Here is a 15,050-nt window from a genome sequence, read left to right as displayed (position 1 = left end):
ACAATAAATGTAATCTTTTGGGGGGGGCGGGGAGAGGAACAAATTTCCCATAAACCATTTTTCATAAAAGAATTAGGTGGTCACTTAGAATAATTAGGTGGTATTTATATTTATGTGCCTCAATACTTTAAAAAAAACTAAAATTTGTATACATTATAAAGAATACTGACAAAAATTTAGCTTAAAATTTCTAACACACATGTATTTTATGATACATGTAGCAGTGATACTTAGGTAGTACTGACTGGTACAACTATATATATCGGTAAATAAAATTTTCAGATTTTTTAAAATTTAATTTTATCATAATACTGTTAGTTAAAAAAAAAGAATAAAGAAAATGTAAAGATATTCACAAATTTAAGGGTAACATGCATCTAATACACAAAAATACAGCTTACTTGTTTTTACAATACATAAAAAATAAATCTTGCATATTAAAATTTATAGTTGTCATTCGGATACAAGCAGTGATTATTTACACACATAAATATACCAAATATGTTTCTAACTTTATCTATTTAGTAAAAAATCATTGTAATTCTGACCACCACTTGCCAGCAAGTTCATAGTCTTGTTTCATGTCAACAGATATTAGTTATATATTTTAGTTTTTCAGAATTTGAAAAACTTTCTGGTTGCTATTCACTCACTTTATTACTTAGATTTGCTTAAAAGACTGTCCAAACAACATTTTCTCTTCTTTCTAAAAAAATTATATATATTGTTACGTTTTTCTCTTCACATTAAGGGTTCATAGATTTGGAGTGAATAACAACAACACTTGATGAAGTATCAAAACACACTTTATTGTCCAGTATTATTCAAGACAGCTAGAAAAACACTTTTGCAGTCGTCGAAGAACTACTGTAATCACACTGCAACAATCAATGATACAGCCTTCAGACTATCAGGATATAACGGTGAAGACAGCTTCATGGCAAGGCACCAGAGTACAACTCCCGACTCTGCTCATTCATTCTCAGAACTCTACGTACTCTCGAGACTTTTCACGCTGCAACTTGCAATGCACTCAACAATACAATAAAGTACAGCTCCTGACTCGATCGTTCTCGGAGCTCAACATACTCTTAAGCTGAAACTTAACGATGCACTAACTCGAGATATACTAGGAGACTCTCTTGATGCACTCAACAACTAACTTGGCACTAGACTACGAGACACTGGCTCACTGACTCTTAGCTGACTTGACTTGACTTGGCACTGAACACTGACTGATTATGAACTCGCTAGATGAGACACTGACTGACTCTCCGCATATTAGCAGGGTTTATATAGCTTTTGTCTTGTGTTCGACAACATTCTGGGCTAAACCAGTAAGAATTTGTTCCGGAAGCTCCTCCATCCATCTATGATATATCACCAATTTTGTCGCCAAATGGCCGATTTCTTGCCAAATGTGGAAACCCTGCCTTCCTTTTCTATTTTCTGGCAACCTTAAACCTGCTTTGAAACTATCTTACCGCGCCAGGACATTTCGTAAGAATACATTGATATTAATTTAAAATATTACACTTAAACATTTTTCATTATTTTGGATCAATCTGTAGATCATTTTGATCACTGACCGAGACTACTGAAGATCTTTTCGGAGAAATAAACTGGAATGGTCAGAGTATATTATTATTTAAAAGATATATTATGGCACTAATTATAGTAAATAGCTGTTTAAATGTTTTTTAAGCATATTGATTATTGAAATTTCAGACATAACCTCTGAATAAACATATGTGTAACTTAGAATATTGAATTACACTACTTTGTGCAGCTCAATTATTGAAGTAATTTTTTTAAATCCAACAAGTCTTTACATTTTTGTTACTTTTAGGTATTTTATTATATACTTCCAAGTTGCATCAAAAAGAGATGTATATTTTAAAAAGTACTAAATATTTTCAGGAATGATTACGTATTTAGCAAGTAGTCTAAGGTTACAAATGGGTTTGAAATGTCTGAAAAAAAAATTAGTTCGATTATCAGTTTCAGAGATAATAAAATAAAAAACATAATGTGAGATAAAATACTTATTTTTCAAAGAAGTCTTTAAAACTATGAGACTTACTTTTATCACACTTAATAGGTTCACTGCTGTATGGCTCATAGCCAGGACGAAGACAAGAGAACTGAACTTCTGTCCCTTGCTCATAACTAATAGCAATCTGCTGACCATCTGGGGCATGACCAGGATCTTCACAAACAGGCCCTGTGTGTTTAAACAGAAATTATAGCTTAAAATTAAACAAAATTTATAGCTTAAAATAAATATATTTTCATATTAAAAATTATTACCTATAAAATGAAATGTTAGTTTGTTGTAAAATAAAAATTTCTAAAAAGTTTAATTTAAAACTAACTTTATTTGAAAAGTTTCTGAGCCTCCAAGAATAAGAAAATGCCCTTATAGACATCATGAATGTGGGAAAATGTTAAAGAAAATCTGATGTGTACACCACATGACTTCCTTGTACGGAATATTAAATTATATGTATTTTTTCTTGAATTTCATTTAAATTGATTGGATAGAATTAAATCTACTTCGTCAACAGTGCATAAACCACAATAGAATAAATGCACTCTTTAAAATTCACTATATTTGTTTACTATAACGACACTCTGAATGCACAAAATTTATATCATTTGAAGAATTATCTTTGCCACATGTTTTATTCAAATACTGTAATAAAGCTAAAACGATGTATGAAAGAAATTAAGCAAACAAAACAAAAATGAAACAGTTTTTCACAGACGATTCAGTATTTCTCATTCAATTAATTCAGCTCTCACTTCGCAACAAGGCAAAAATACATAAAACCTCAAAATATCTGCATTAAAAATTACGAAGTAAACACTTATTTGCTCAAAAAAATTCCAGAAAGGATTAAGCATGATTTAATTCACAATAATAAATGAAGGCATTATTTTTGTGTTGCGAAGCTTAGTCTCTCTAGATTGGCAACAAATCTACAATTCTGTTGTTCCAAATGTAAACAAATATGTCTGCCATGTTATTTAAAACTTAACCGCACTTAAACAGCTTTTAAATTGTTGATAATTGTACAAATATTGCTTCCAGAATTACGAAAGGCATAAAAACCTTAACCGGAAGATAAAAACAACATAATTCAATCATTTTTTAAAGTAAAAAATGTACAATTTACAAACATATAAGAGTAAAGATACTGAGATCACTGAGCCGGGTAACAGAGTGGATATATATATAAATATATTTATATACATTTGGCGTGGCCGATTGCAACCAAAATACAAGGTGCACATCTACATGTTATAGTAGTCCTATATACAAAATTTCAACGTTCCGAGGTTACTCGTTTTTGAGTTATGCGAGATACGTACGTACGTACGTTCGTACAGACGCCACGAAAAATTCTCTTCAGAATTCATTTTAAAGCAATTTTATAATTTTTTTGGAGGAAAAGAGTGTTTTATTCTGTCCTTACATACAGATATCACACAAAAACATCGTTAAATTGCATTCGATAGCGGTCAAAATGGATATTTTCGTTGAAATATGTTACCTGAAATTTTTCGCGATTACAATACTTCCTTTTTACTTCGTAGAAGGAAGTAAAAAACTTATTTAGGATATATCAATTAAGTTCTCACAAATAATCATTTGCATTTTTTTAAAATTGATTTATTACATATTTTGGATAAACCATTATAAATCTTTAAAAACTTGTTGACATGGCAAATAATATTTTATTTCTAATATAAATGGTAATAAATTGTTATATTTATTAAAACTAGTACAAAATCAAAAAATCATTAATTTGTTAAGTTTCATCACTTCACATTTAATCAGCAAAAGCCATATCTTCAATCACTTCAGATGTAACTCCATATTAAAATCGCAGAATAGCCAATTTTGAATACTTTCTGAAATAAACTTTTGCAATTAAAATTTAAGAAAGGGAAAACAAAGAAAAAGAATCAAAAATAGCTCCTGCTATTAAAAGATATTTCAATATATAAATATTATGCTTAAATTAATTTTAAATGCTATAAAAGTAAATGAGATTACCCAATTTTCTAAGAAACACTTGCTTTTTATTTTATAAACACTTTTTAATGTTATTACATTGTTTTCCTTTTATTTTCTGATTCTCTATTATTTTTCCTTAATTACTATTTTGTCTTTAACAAGCAATGTGTTATAATTTTTTCCAAAAAGCTTTTGGATAAATTTTGTAATCATAAAATAAAAAATACCAGTTTTACAGATTAAATACATAAAAATTAGCTTGTAAAATAAAAAGTTCAGATAAGTAAAATAACAAATAAAATTTTTTTGCCCATCTTTTATAAAAACTCAAAACACAAACCTATATATGTAAAAAAAATTTGCCGAATTTTAAAATTAATTTTTTATATCTTAATACCTTCACATCTTAAATCTCCAAAATCCCAAGTTCCATCTTCTTGACATCGAATTACATTATCATTTAGCGAAGTTTTTCCAGCTAAAGTGAATGTTTCTTCACAGCCAAAGAAAAAGCTTGCTTTATATCTAGTATCTGCATAAAAACCATAAGTTGATCCAGGTGTTTCCGGAGGTGGACCACAGTCAATTCCTAAATTAAATAAAATAAAGAGAATGTTTATTTTAAAACAAGATGATACAATACAGTATAAAAAAGTTGTAAATAATTTTTAATGAATGTATGAAATTGGAGTATAGTCTTCAGCAAATATGCAGCTGGATTGGATTGGATTGGATTAGATTGGTTTATTTAATTACGGCAAAGCACATGAGGGCTATCTGCCTAAAGGGATGGATCCCTTCATGGAGGACTTTCTAAGGGAAACTGGCTCATATACACGTTACACATGGGTAAAACCACGAAAACGTCCATGCAACCAGCCCGTTCGCTGGATTCGAACCTCGGACCGAACTACCAGTGTTCAGCGTCTTTACCGCTCGGCCGCTGGTGGGCCAAATATGCAGCTGACAGAATTAAAGAAATTAGACATTGCAAACGGACCTAAAAATCTCATCTACCAAATTATTGCATATAACTGCTTTCCACTATGAATATATCCATCAGTAGGATTCCCAGAATATGAACTGATGGCTGCTTTTTTAAGATATAATTTAATTTTGTTCTGCTATTGATTCATGTGCATTGTTTATGACATATCATACAGTTCCTATATTTTGATTTGTCACTTTTTAGTATAAGTTATCAAAACATTTTAAGTGAAGTTACCATTAAAATATTTAAATATAACCATACATACTAGGGCATGATGGTCGAGCTCCAGAAAGCCAATGTGCTGGCATTCCATCATGAGGATCAAATACACACTGCCTGAATCCTGAAGTTGCAGTTGCTCGCAAAGGCTTTCCAACTTCATGGCACGAAACTGTTACATTTTCAAAGAAAGGAATATATTTTCCCTCAGATTCTGATTCAAACAGTAAACCTTGAGAAGGATCATCTGGCAATCTGTCACAGTGAGCATCTAAAAAAAAAAATAAAAGGCCAACTTTCATCCCCTGGTAAAAATACAACTGAAATAATCCATATATTAAAAAGCTTTTTTCAAAGGTTGCATAAATGATTATTTTTTCTTGAACATGAAGAAATTAAAAGTAAATGTTTTAATGATAGTTAATAAAAAAATTAGGTTCAATTCAATAAAAAATGTCAATGGAAAAAATACATACACCAAAACATAAATCTAAATAATTTATCTGAATTTTCTCCACTAAACAAATCCTAGTAATCTGAGAATATTATTATTAAAGAATTCAAATAAATGCAGTACTGTTTTAACTGATTCCTCATGCTACACGTTAGGAAGAAGAAATGATTCAATGATCTTCAAGTTAAAAAGCTATTTATTTATTTGCTGGACACCATTTTCAGACATTGATTCACAACACTTTCATCTCTCTGTCTTTGTGATTTTATGGAACAATGCAGAAAACAACACAGACAATAAAACAGAATTTAGCATAGTTATAATAAATGCATAATAAATGCAATTTTATTATAAATGCCCCTTTATTATAAACAAAACATTAGGAAATATAGCCTGAAAATCATTTCTATTTGCAACAATAATTCATTAATTTTTCTTTAAGACACAGAAAGTAACATATATATATATATATTCTTTTAAATACCGTAGACGCTCGTATAATGTTCGTGCCCCAACTTTACAGATAAAATTTATGTAAAAAAAAAAGTTACCCGCATAATGTCCACACCCAAAAAACTAAAGAATTTCTTACTTTAAAATACATTTTTCTTAACATCACCTTTTTCCCTTCAGTTAATAACATTAATCAATAGAATGAATAAATAAATATACCTAATATACCTTCTATACTATATTTACATATTTGTAAAAAAAATTATACAAGCATTTATTACATATTAAAAGTAATTTTTTTAGATATTTTCTTCTATTTAAAATTTCTATACTCGGGACAACATTGTTGTTTAAACACATAAACAGATGAAATTATCATTAGAAATCTTAATAGCACAATTAATTTTAAAACTACTGTTGTATTTTACATATCTCAAGGAACAGAAATATTCTCAAATTATTTCATTTTAAGCTTTTGTGATGCTTCTTTGGCAATATGAAGCAACTCCAATGATGGAATACAGAAAAAATTTTTATTTTACACTCAAAAAAATGGCGACATACAAACAAGAAGAGAAAACATATTCTAACATTTAAAAATAAATTACATTCTTTGTGCGAGAGTCGCACGTGGCACTCGAGTCTGGTTTCAAATATTGCCATTCACAAATACCTTAATGTTCATCTATTTAAATTATTTAAACTGGAAGATTTTAATATTATTTAAAGCTGTTACACTATTAACATAAATTTCATTTTCATATTACTTTCCCCAATGCCTAAATTTTGGGATAACTTTGATATTTGGGGGGAGAGAAAATAGTTAAAAAGAGTTGATTTTAAATTAAACAACAATTATAAAATTTCTTACATTCACAAGAAGGGACACTTCCGTTCCAAACACCATTGCTCGTACAAAGTATAGTGGGATTGCCAACCATCACAAAAGCAAAGTCACATAAGAAGCTAACTACATCTCCATAATGGAACATAGATTTTGTTGATAATATAACACCATTTTCTGGAGCATTAAGTGCAGGGCACATTTTAGCTGGAACAATAAAACTTCACATATTAATATTCAGTTTTAATAATCATAATAACAAAGCATGTTTACTAATTTTTTACACAACCTAAAACATACTTTTTTGGAATTAGAAGTCTTGAGTGATATAAAGTTCTTTCACTTCAAAAACATACTGAAATACTTAAGTGAGGATTACATGTGTTTCTTGCAATCAAAAATAAAGATTAAAAAAAAAATTGTAACAATTGTTGAAAAGTTTTTGTTTTGTTTGTTAAAGCTAATTTTTGTCTTTATTTTTCTAATAATTCATTCTCATTTCCTACTTTTAAAACTACCAATATCACAATGTTGCATAACACATTCAGATTAAGAATAATTTTTAAATAATAAAAAATTATTATTATTCTACATCAAAAATAAATTCAAATCTTCATTGGATTAAATGAGATTTAAAAAAGTCATATTTCTAGCAGTTCTGTTTGATAAAAAAAATTTAAATATATTACTAAATAAAAATTTGCCAGTAAAGCCAATGAAGTTTCAATGCCAGTAAAAACTGCCAATAAAGTTCCAAGGGTATTGGCTAATTATTCAAACTTATAAAAAGAAAAAAAAAATTATAATGAATTTTCATCACAAGAATATTTAAGATTATTTTAAAGCACCGAATTCTTAATATCAGTTATTAACACAGGTTAGCAAAATTTTTATTTTTAAGCAAATTTCATTGGTTTTAGCTTATTTTGAAAATGAAAAAAAAAAATTAATTCAAGTATTTTACATTTTCAATAAGAGGAAATTATTTGACTCCTGAGTAATAATCAAGAAATACTGACAATAATTACTTAATATGCAGTAAAACTCGCATGCATAGATTTGTTTAAACAACTGCAATAAGGGCAGATGTAATACAGCTATTTATAACATTCACAATATTTTTTATTAATGGCTTAAAAAGATAAATAAAAGGCTGTTTAACAAACATACATCATACTTTTATCAGTTAAGTAGATAATATGTGGAATTTTCTTACCTTTCATCTTTATTAAAAAAACATTTTAGCATTGATTAAGAAATGGAATGAAAGTTATGCCATTTTCTAGACAGCTTATTTTTGAAGCTAAATGAAAAAGACAATTTTTTGTTTTCCCATGCTACACAGATTAGCAAAACGAGTTTTACTCTGAATATAGGATTCCTTTCAATGTAAAAAATTACTCTTTCACATAAAGAACTGCAATTTCTATTTTTTCAATCAAAATTCTTGCTTTATATGCATTGACTTCTATTTTTCTCAGATTAAAGAAGCATTTTAATAATGTATGCTGCAAACACGTACTCAAGAGTTTCAAAAGAGAATACTTCATGAAGACTTAGCAATATAATAAGTATGCTTTTTTAATAAAAAAAATGCATAATTATGAATCAAATGTTCAGTATTCAAAGTAGGCACTGCTTAATTCTGCTATAAAAGTACAGTATCTGTATAACTTCTGAAATCCTGTATGATAGTTAGCTTCATATTCTATCTTTTTGATGTAAATAAGTTTTTCAGATGCACAAACTTCTTAATTTTACAGAATAGTAAATCCTTTTTAGAATCCCCAAACAAATTTAATTTCACAATATGAAGCCAAGTGAATAGAGATGGTTTTATGGGTATTTTTTACTCTAAAAATTCAATGGAATGGTTCTATTCATTAATGCCCTATGTTTCCCTGAAAAATTCTTTTAACTATGTAAGCATGAGACTAGAATAATGGCCTTGTATTATAATTTAAAAGAATACTCACTTAAATCTTTTACATTACTTCATTTTTCAATACACTCTCTTGATATACTATGCAAGAAGTTCTTTCCATTGTGCAGTGATACTGAAGAGTTCATAAATCTATTATATCTAATAATCCTTTACACATGAAACACTGAACAAAAAATTTTGAAACCTTGATTTTGATGAAGATTACTTTCAATTCAAACTCTTTTTAATAATATATATAAATTCAATGATAGAAGAACAATGAAATGAAAAATAAAATTACAAAATTCCCAATCAAGTCCAATGCTCATATTAATTAAAAAATGCATAAAGTTCCATATTTTTCAAAATTATTATAATATCCAAAAAATATGTATAAAAATATTAGAAAAATTGAGTTAGTTTTTAAGCAACTTCTTAAAAGTGTTTTTAATGATAATTCTAATTTTTTTAATATATTTTTTGGAAGGAGAAAAGTTGAGCTGCTATAAAATAATAATCAATAAAAGGAAAAAAGATAAAAAGACTTACGAACACAAGTCTTGTTTATTCTATACACATCATCATCTTTCAAACCAGTCTCACTTTGTGGTACATTAAAACCAGCAGTACCATTTTCAGTATATAAATCAAATCCAACATTACAAAGGCAATTGAAACTTCCTGGGCTGTTAATACATCTTTGATCGCAACCACCATTTTTTTCCATGCATTCATTGATATCTAAAAAAAGGCAGGAATAAGGTAGTAATAAATCTCTAATTAATAGTCAATTCATTTATCATATACACAGATAAACATGCATTTCACAGTTAATACTTACCAAGATAAATGCAATTTAATTTAAATACACAGATTTAAAACATTACAAAATACAGCTACAAAATTAATTTAGATGCAAATGAACATATTTTACAGAAATTCAACTTTTGGGTTGTTTATTCTCCTGTCAACAAAATTCCCAGTTCCACACTTAAGGACCCCGTTCTGGATATGCATTCTGGGGTATTTACAGGATTCTTTGCCAATGTGGCTTAATTTATATTGTTCAAACTAAGAGAGCCTTAACATTTTGTGTTAAAAGGCATGAGGCATATGTTAAGGAAAAGGAAATACAGAAATCCTCTGTTGCCCAGCACTGCTGGTCCGAAAATCACAATTTCCATTTTTCTGCAGTCAAAATTATTCAAAAAACTTCTTCCGTTGTTGAATTAGATTTTCTAGAGGTGTTTCACATTAAAAAAAATCTTTCTGTTCTAGTTAACAACCCTAATTCTAATTCATCTTTACCTTCAGAGTTCAAGGAAATTATGTTTTAATTTTCTTGCTTCGTCAATAGATGGCGCCAATCTCATTCGTTTGCACTTTACCACTTTACCAGCAAATGGCTTTACCAGTTTTGATGGTTTTATCAAAACTAGTCGCTGAAAATTTGCAAACATAATGTTGATTTTTGTTGTTTGAATTCTAAATTAATCCTTGTTCAGTGTGTTATTTTAACCTAAATTATAGCTACAAAATGTTATGCTAATCAGAGTGACAATTTTCAACGATGTTATGTAGAGTTTAGTGAGCTCATGTGAAACACTGAAAAGCTGCAAATATTTATTGAATGTGTGCTTTGATATATGCCAAATAATATTTTAGTGAAAGGTTAATGCAAAAAATATAGGATCTTTAATGTCCAGCAAAATTTTAATTGAATTATAAACTACTTTTACAAGCTTAATTTCATGAAATTATGTATGCAGTATTCTAATATATTTAAAATATCCGGAAGTAATCTAAATATTAGGTAAATTAAATAAAAAACAGAAAAATTGATAAAGGATAAAATGCAACTTGTGTTGCAAGTAACATTCATACCTTAACAGACTATTTAAGAATGGAGGGGGAAAATTCTCATTACAATATTATTAAGAAATCTCATTTGAAATCAGTTTAATATTTATCAAATAAAAATCTTAGAATTGCCTGGTATTCACATAATAAAATATTAATTTAGGTAATTAAACTTACCTAAATTAATATATCATCATATGTAAAAGTCATATGATTGGATTAATCTAGAAATGACACAGTCCAGAAAAAGTTATTACTATTTTTAGAATAGAGATTTGAAGTACCAAAATTTATATTTGCACATTTTTTGTTTTGCATATGTAAAGAGATGATTTGGGATTAGCTGCAATGGACTGGTGACTGTTCTTTGAGCTGTAAGAACTTGGAAAGGCTTTACTGCGTAGTCAGAATGCTGACAAAAACAGACATGGCCACAATTTCAACGCATAATTATATTTCTTGATAACTAATTTTTAAGGCACACATTTCTCTTTACATGTCATCATTATGGATACGATATGCACTCACAATTTTACATAACATTTATTTAGACAATAGACAGCAGTAGCAAGCAGGATAGAAAAAAGGGGTACGCATCAGCAAAGCTTGAGATATATAGCAAAAAATTTCTTTAATGTGATTGGATAACAGTCACCCCATCACAACAGGATTACATAACTAAGCATGAAATGGATAAATTTTGAAGGATGACGTCCAGGAAAAATTTAATATAAAAAAATTATCCTTTTAGAAAGGGAAATATACAAATTACAATGAAGAGTTACAGGGATAATGATAATTTAAGCTACCATTTTGAGTCATATATTTTATATCTTACACACACACACACACTTATATATACATATACCAGTTATGCACACATAATACAGTATCATATGCATTTAAAGAAAATTTATTACAGAAACTACATTTTATCTTATGACAAATTTGGCATTATGTGGAAGTTATTTTAGGTTTATGACAGTTATTTTAATTTTTAAACATGCTTTTACTGTCTATTTTTGTTTCCCACCTACTATTCCCTACCAGAATAAGTTTTTAGTATTGCGTTGCATGTAAATAAAGTAGAAAAAGTATTTAAAGGAAGGTTTAGGTTACTTCAGCAGAAGAGCTTAGGAGTCCTTAGAGAAGCATGTTTGCTATCAGGCTACTTGTTTAAAGCTAACTATGGTTGGCCCTATTGAACATGCCTGCTGATATTCACCAGTTAATTTAATTAAGGGCCAACTATGTTAGATAACTGTATGCAGCTTTATATTAGTTTAGCATTATATTAGTTTCTTATCTTCAGTTAAATCCCAAGTGGAGGCTTTCCTGTAAGCCCAAGAAAGGGGCATATGTGTTCATAATTTGAGATAATAAAGAGCAAGTTTAACACTTCTCTGGACTTTTCATTCATGCACTTGGATCAGCAATAAGTCACTTCATAGTTAAACATGGTTTCTACTAATTTAGGCATAAAAAAGTACTTAGAAACATTACAATGTAAACCAAAAAGTCATAAGTATAATCTTGTACATTAGGATAATATTTTTCTACACAAAAGTAATGCAAAAAAAAAAAAAAAATGGCTACATACCAACACAATCTTGTCTTGAGCAACCCATGAGTTCTAATTTCAAGCATGGGGCAACGACATATTCCATTATTACAATTCTGACATATCGTGCTTCAAGTGGCTGTTGGAGGGTGACCACTGATAGTCCTGTCCTACCATCAGGAGTTGGTCTGAATTGAATGGGCTGGAATACAATTAATAGAAATAAAATCATTCATTGAAAAAAATCATTTAAAATTAAAAAAGATGATTATGAAAATTAACTACATTTCAAACTATTATGGCTGATTTAAATTAAAATATACACAATATAGCTACTAAATTTCAGAACTTTTTTTTTTTTTTTTTTTTTTTTTTTTTTTTTTCAATTGGTCTCAGTAGATCTATCAAATTATTAGTGGCAATAATTACCAATAATTTCTTCCTCTAAATTAACTTTTCCTTATAAAAAGGAGTTTAAATGGAATTTTTTGATTGAATTTAAATAGCCAGTATGCATTTGTTATAAATTCAAAAAATGAGAAATAAAAGTTAAAGATATGATTAAAACAGTAAAGTATAACCCCAAAACTGTTTTAACAAATCAGCATTAGAGATCAAAATTGGTGTTTTATTTATAATCCAAAGGCAAATCAAATCCTGTTTATAATGTGAAAAGAAAATTCACCTCAGCCAAAGAAATTTCATTTTTAGAAATTTAATAAAAATCATTTTGGTGATTTTACCCTCAATCTGTGGGAAGAAATTTTACAAAGGATTTTTGAAGGAAAAACCAACAAACTCAACTAACAGATTATACATTAACACAATTTTATAAAGAACTAAAAAATCTGACTTCCAAAAAGAATTCATGCTTGATTTAAAATAAATAAATAAAGGCTTGTCAATAAACTTTTTTTTTTTTTTTTTTTTTTGGTTTCCTTTTTTGCCCAATATAATTATTAAACTTGAAAAAAGATTTTATTTTAATATCTGTATTAATATATTTGTATATTATCTAGTTAGTATATTATCAGATAGTTTGTATATTATAAGACAGACGTGTATTTATATATTATATTATCAGATAATGTGATTTTTTTTTGTTTGCAGTCATTCAAGTTCCATTACCAGAAAAATGCACACATAAAGATAGTATGCATTATCAAAACTAAAATAATTATGCAGCTAATCTATACTAGGTTATTGATATTGCTAAATATTTTTAAAGTTTACACTGAATTTAGACTGTAAAACATTTTAGTAATTCAAGTTACTGTATTATACTTTCAAAAAACTTTTCAATTAAATAGTTAACAAATTTCAATTAAAAATTTCCCCACTAAGACATAACAAGAACTTTGCATCAAGTTAAAATAGAAATAAAGAGATTAGTAAATTTGTAGGTATTCAAATTAAATGCTCCAATGTTCTTTTAGAATAAACTAGTAATTTCTAATCTTTCAATTCCACTTGAAATTCATGAAGCATATTGTTTAAAATTGGAAAACATAATTTCTCAAAATTTTCAATATTCTTTACGTTAAACAATTTGAAGGTTAAATTTTTCAATGATAATCTCATTCTTGATAATATCCTATTCTGAACATCACATTAAACAATGGTGATTTACATATGTAAAATAACACGGGAGCAAATGAGGTTTAAGAAGAAACCAGGATTACACTTTGTTTGCACTTGCTGAACTTCATAAATTAAAAATTTTCCCTTAATATTCTTATGAATTAAAAAAATCTAGGTAATATGTTAACAGTATCATACAAATTAAATTACCTAAATTAAGATAATGCATCAAAGAAACCCAGTTCCACAAATCTGCATTTTGCAAAGGCTTGCCAATCATGAACTGTTACTGATTATGAACATCAAGAGATATACAATCAGAAAATTAACAAATCAGAGAAATTCTATTCCACTGTTTGATAGTAATTTCTTCATAATTCTCAATGAAAGAGAATAAATAAAATTCATTAGTTCCTTGTAATAATTTTTTAAGGTATTACAAATATTGCTTAATATATCACTTCATTCCACGAATCACAGAAAAACACTCATTGCATCAGCAATATTAAGTTTAAATACAGTAGTTTTGAAATTTCAAATAATTTAATATTTATGACTAATAGTTTGTGACACTTCATTTTTAGAGACCAAATTATTCTCATATCCAAAGCACTTCAATTGTATAATTTCATTTGAAAAATATATTTGAATTTGGGAAACTATATCAGGTGAGAGGTACACTGGTTGATAAAAATGATCATTCTGATTTACAGGTGAACGTAGTAGTTTAGACATGAAGTACCTATTAAGGACTATTTGATGACCTACAATTTAAGAAAATGCCTTCAAAATGCGGAAATGGAAGTTTTAGAAGTTTACTAAATTAGAATAAAATATTCATCAATCTGATGTTTTTTGCTTGAATTTTAAAGAAAAGGTGAACAAATTTTTAAATCAAGAAAATTATTGAATTTAGTCTCAATTCATCAGAATCTGCTCATATACTTAATTTCTACTAGAAAAATTTTTCTGCTATCTAATGAGTAGTAATAAGTTACGTATTGACAACCAAAATACAGTTAAATAAACTGAGCTATTATTTGCCATTTAGAGTTTAATCTCATGCTTGAATTTAAATTAATCTGAAGACATAATCCAGAGTAAAGGGTTGTTAGAAAATGCCCAGCTGAGGTAAAATA

General features: G+C 28.0%; 1 protein-coding gene across 2 annotated transcripts in view; it reads right to left on the bottom strand.

The window, feature by feature from the left end:
- LOC118186044 (uncharacterized) overlaps positions 1 to 15,050 on the bottom strand; it is a 219,857-nt gene that overhangs the window by 80,656 nt on the left and 124,151 nt on the right. For both annotated transcript variants that reach the window (XM_085812188.1, XM_085812187.1), the window contains exons 19-24: positions 12,370 to 12,532; positions 9,459 to 9,650; positions 7,013 to 7,192; positions 5,281 to 5,505; positions 4,422 to 4,613; positions 2,084 to 2,224 (exon numbers count right to left, since the gene is read on the bottom strand). In XM_085812188.1, coding sequence (XP_085668314.1) covers positions 2,084 to 2,224; positions 4,422 to 4,613; positions 5,281 to 5,505; positions 7,013 to 7,192; positions 9,459 to 9,650; positions 12,370 to 12,532 — 1,093 coding nt within the window. The remainder of the gene's footprint in view (positions 1 to 2,083; positions 2,225 to 4,421; positions 4,614 to 5,280; positions 5,506 to 7,012; positions 7,193 to 9,458; positions 9,651 to 12,369; positions 12,533 to 15,050) is intronic.

This window comes from Stegodyphus dumicola, chromosome 2, assembly GCF_044657685.1.
Source record: "Stegodyphus dumicola isolate Sdum_Otavi_A_Nest chromosome 2, ASM4465768v1".
NCBI classification, from domain to species: Eukaryota; Metazoa; Arthropoda; class Arachnida; order Araneae; family Eresidae; genus Stegodyphus; species Stegodyphus dumicola.
The sequence above is the reverse complement of the archived record's forward strand: the minus strand, read 5'-3'. Positions and strand labels throughout refer to the sequence as shown.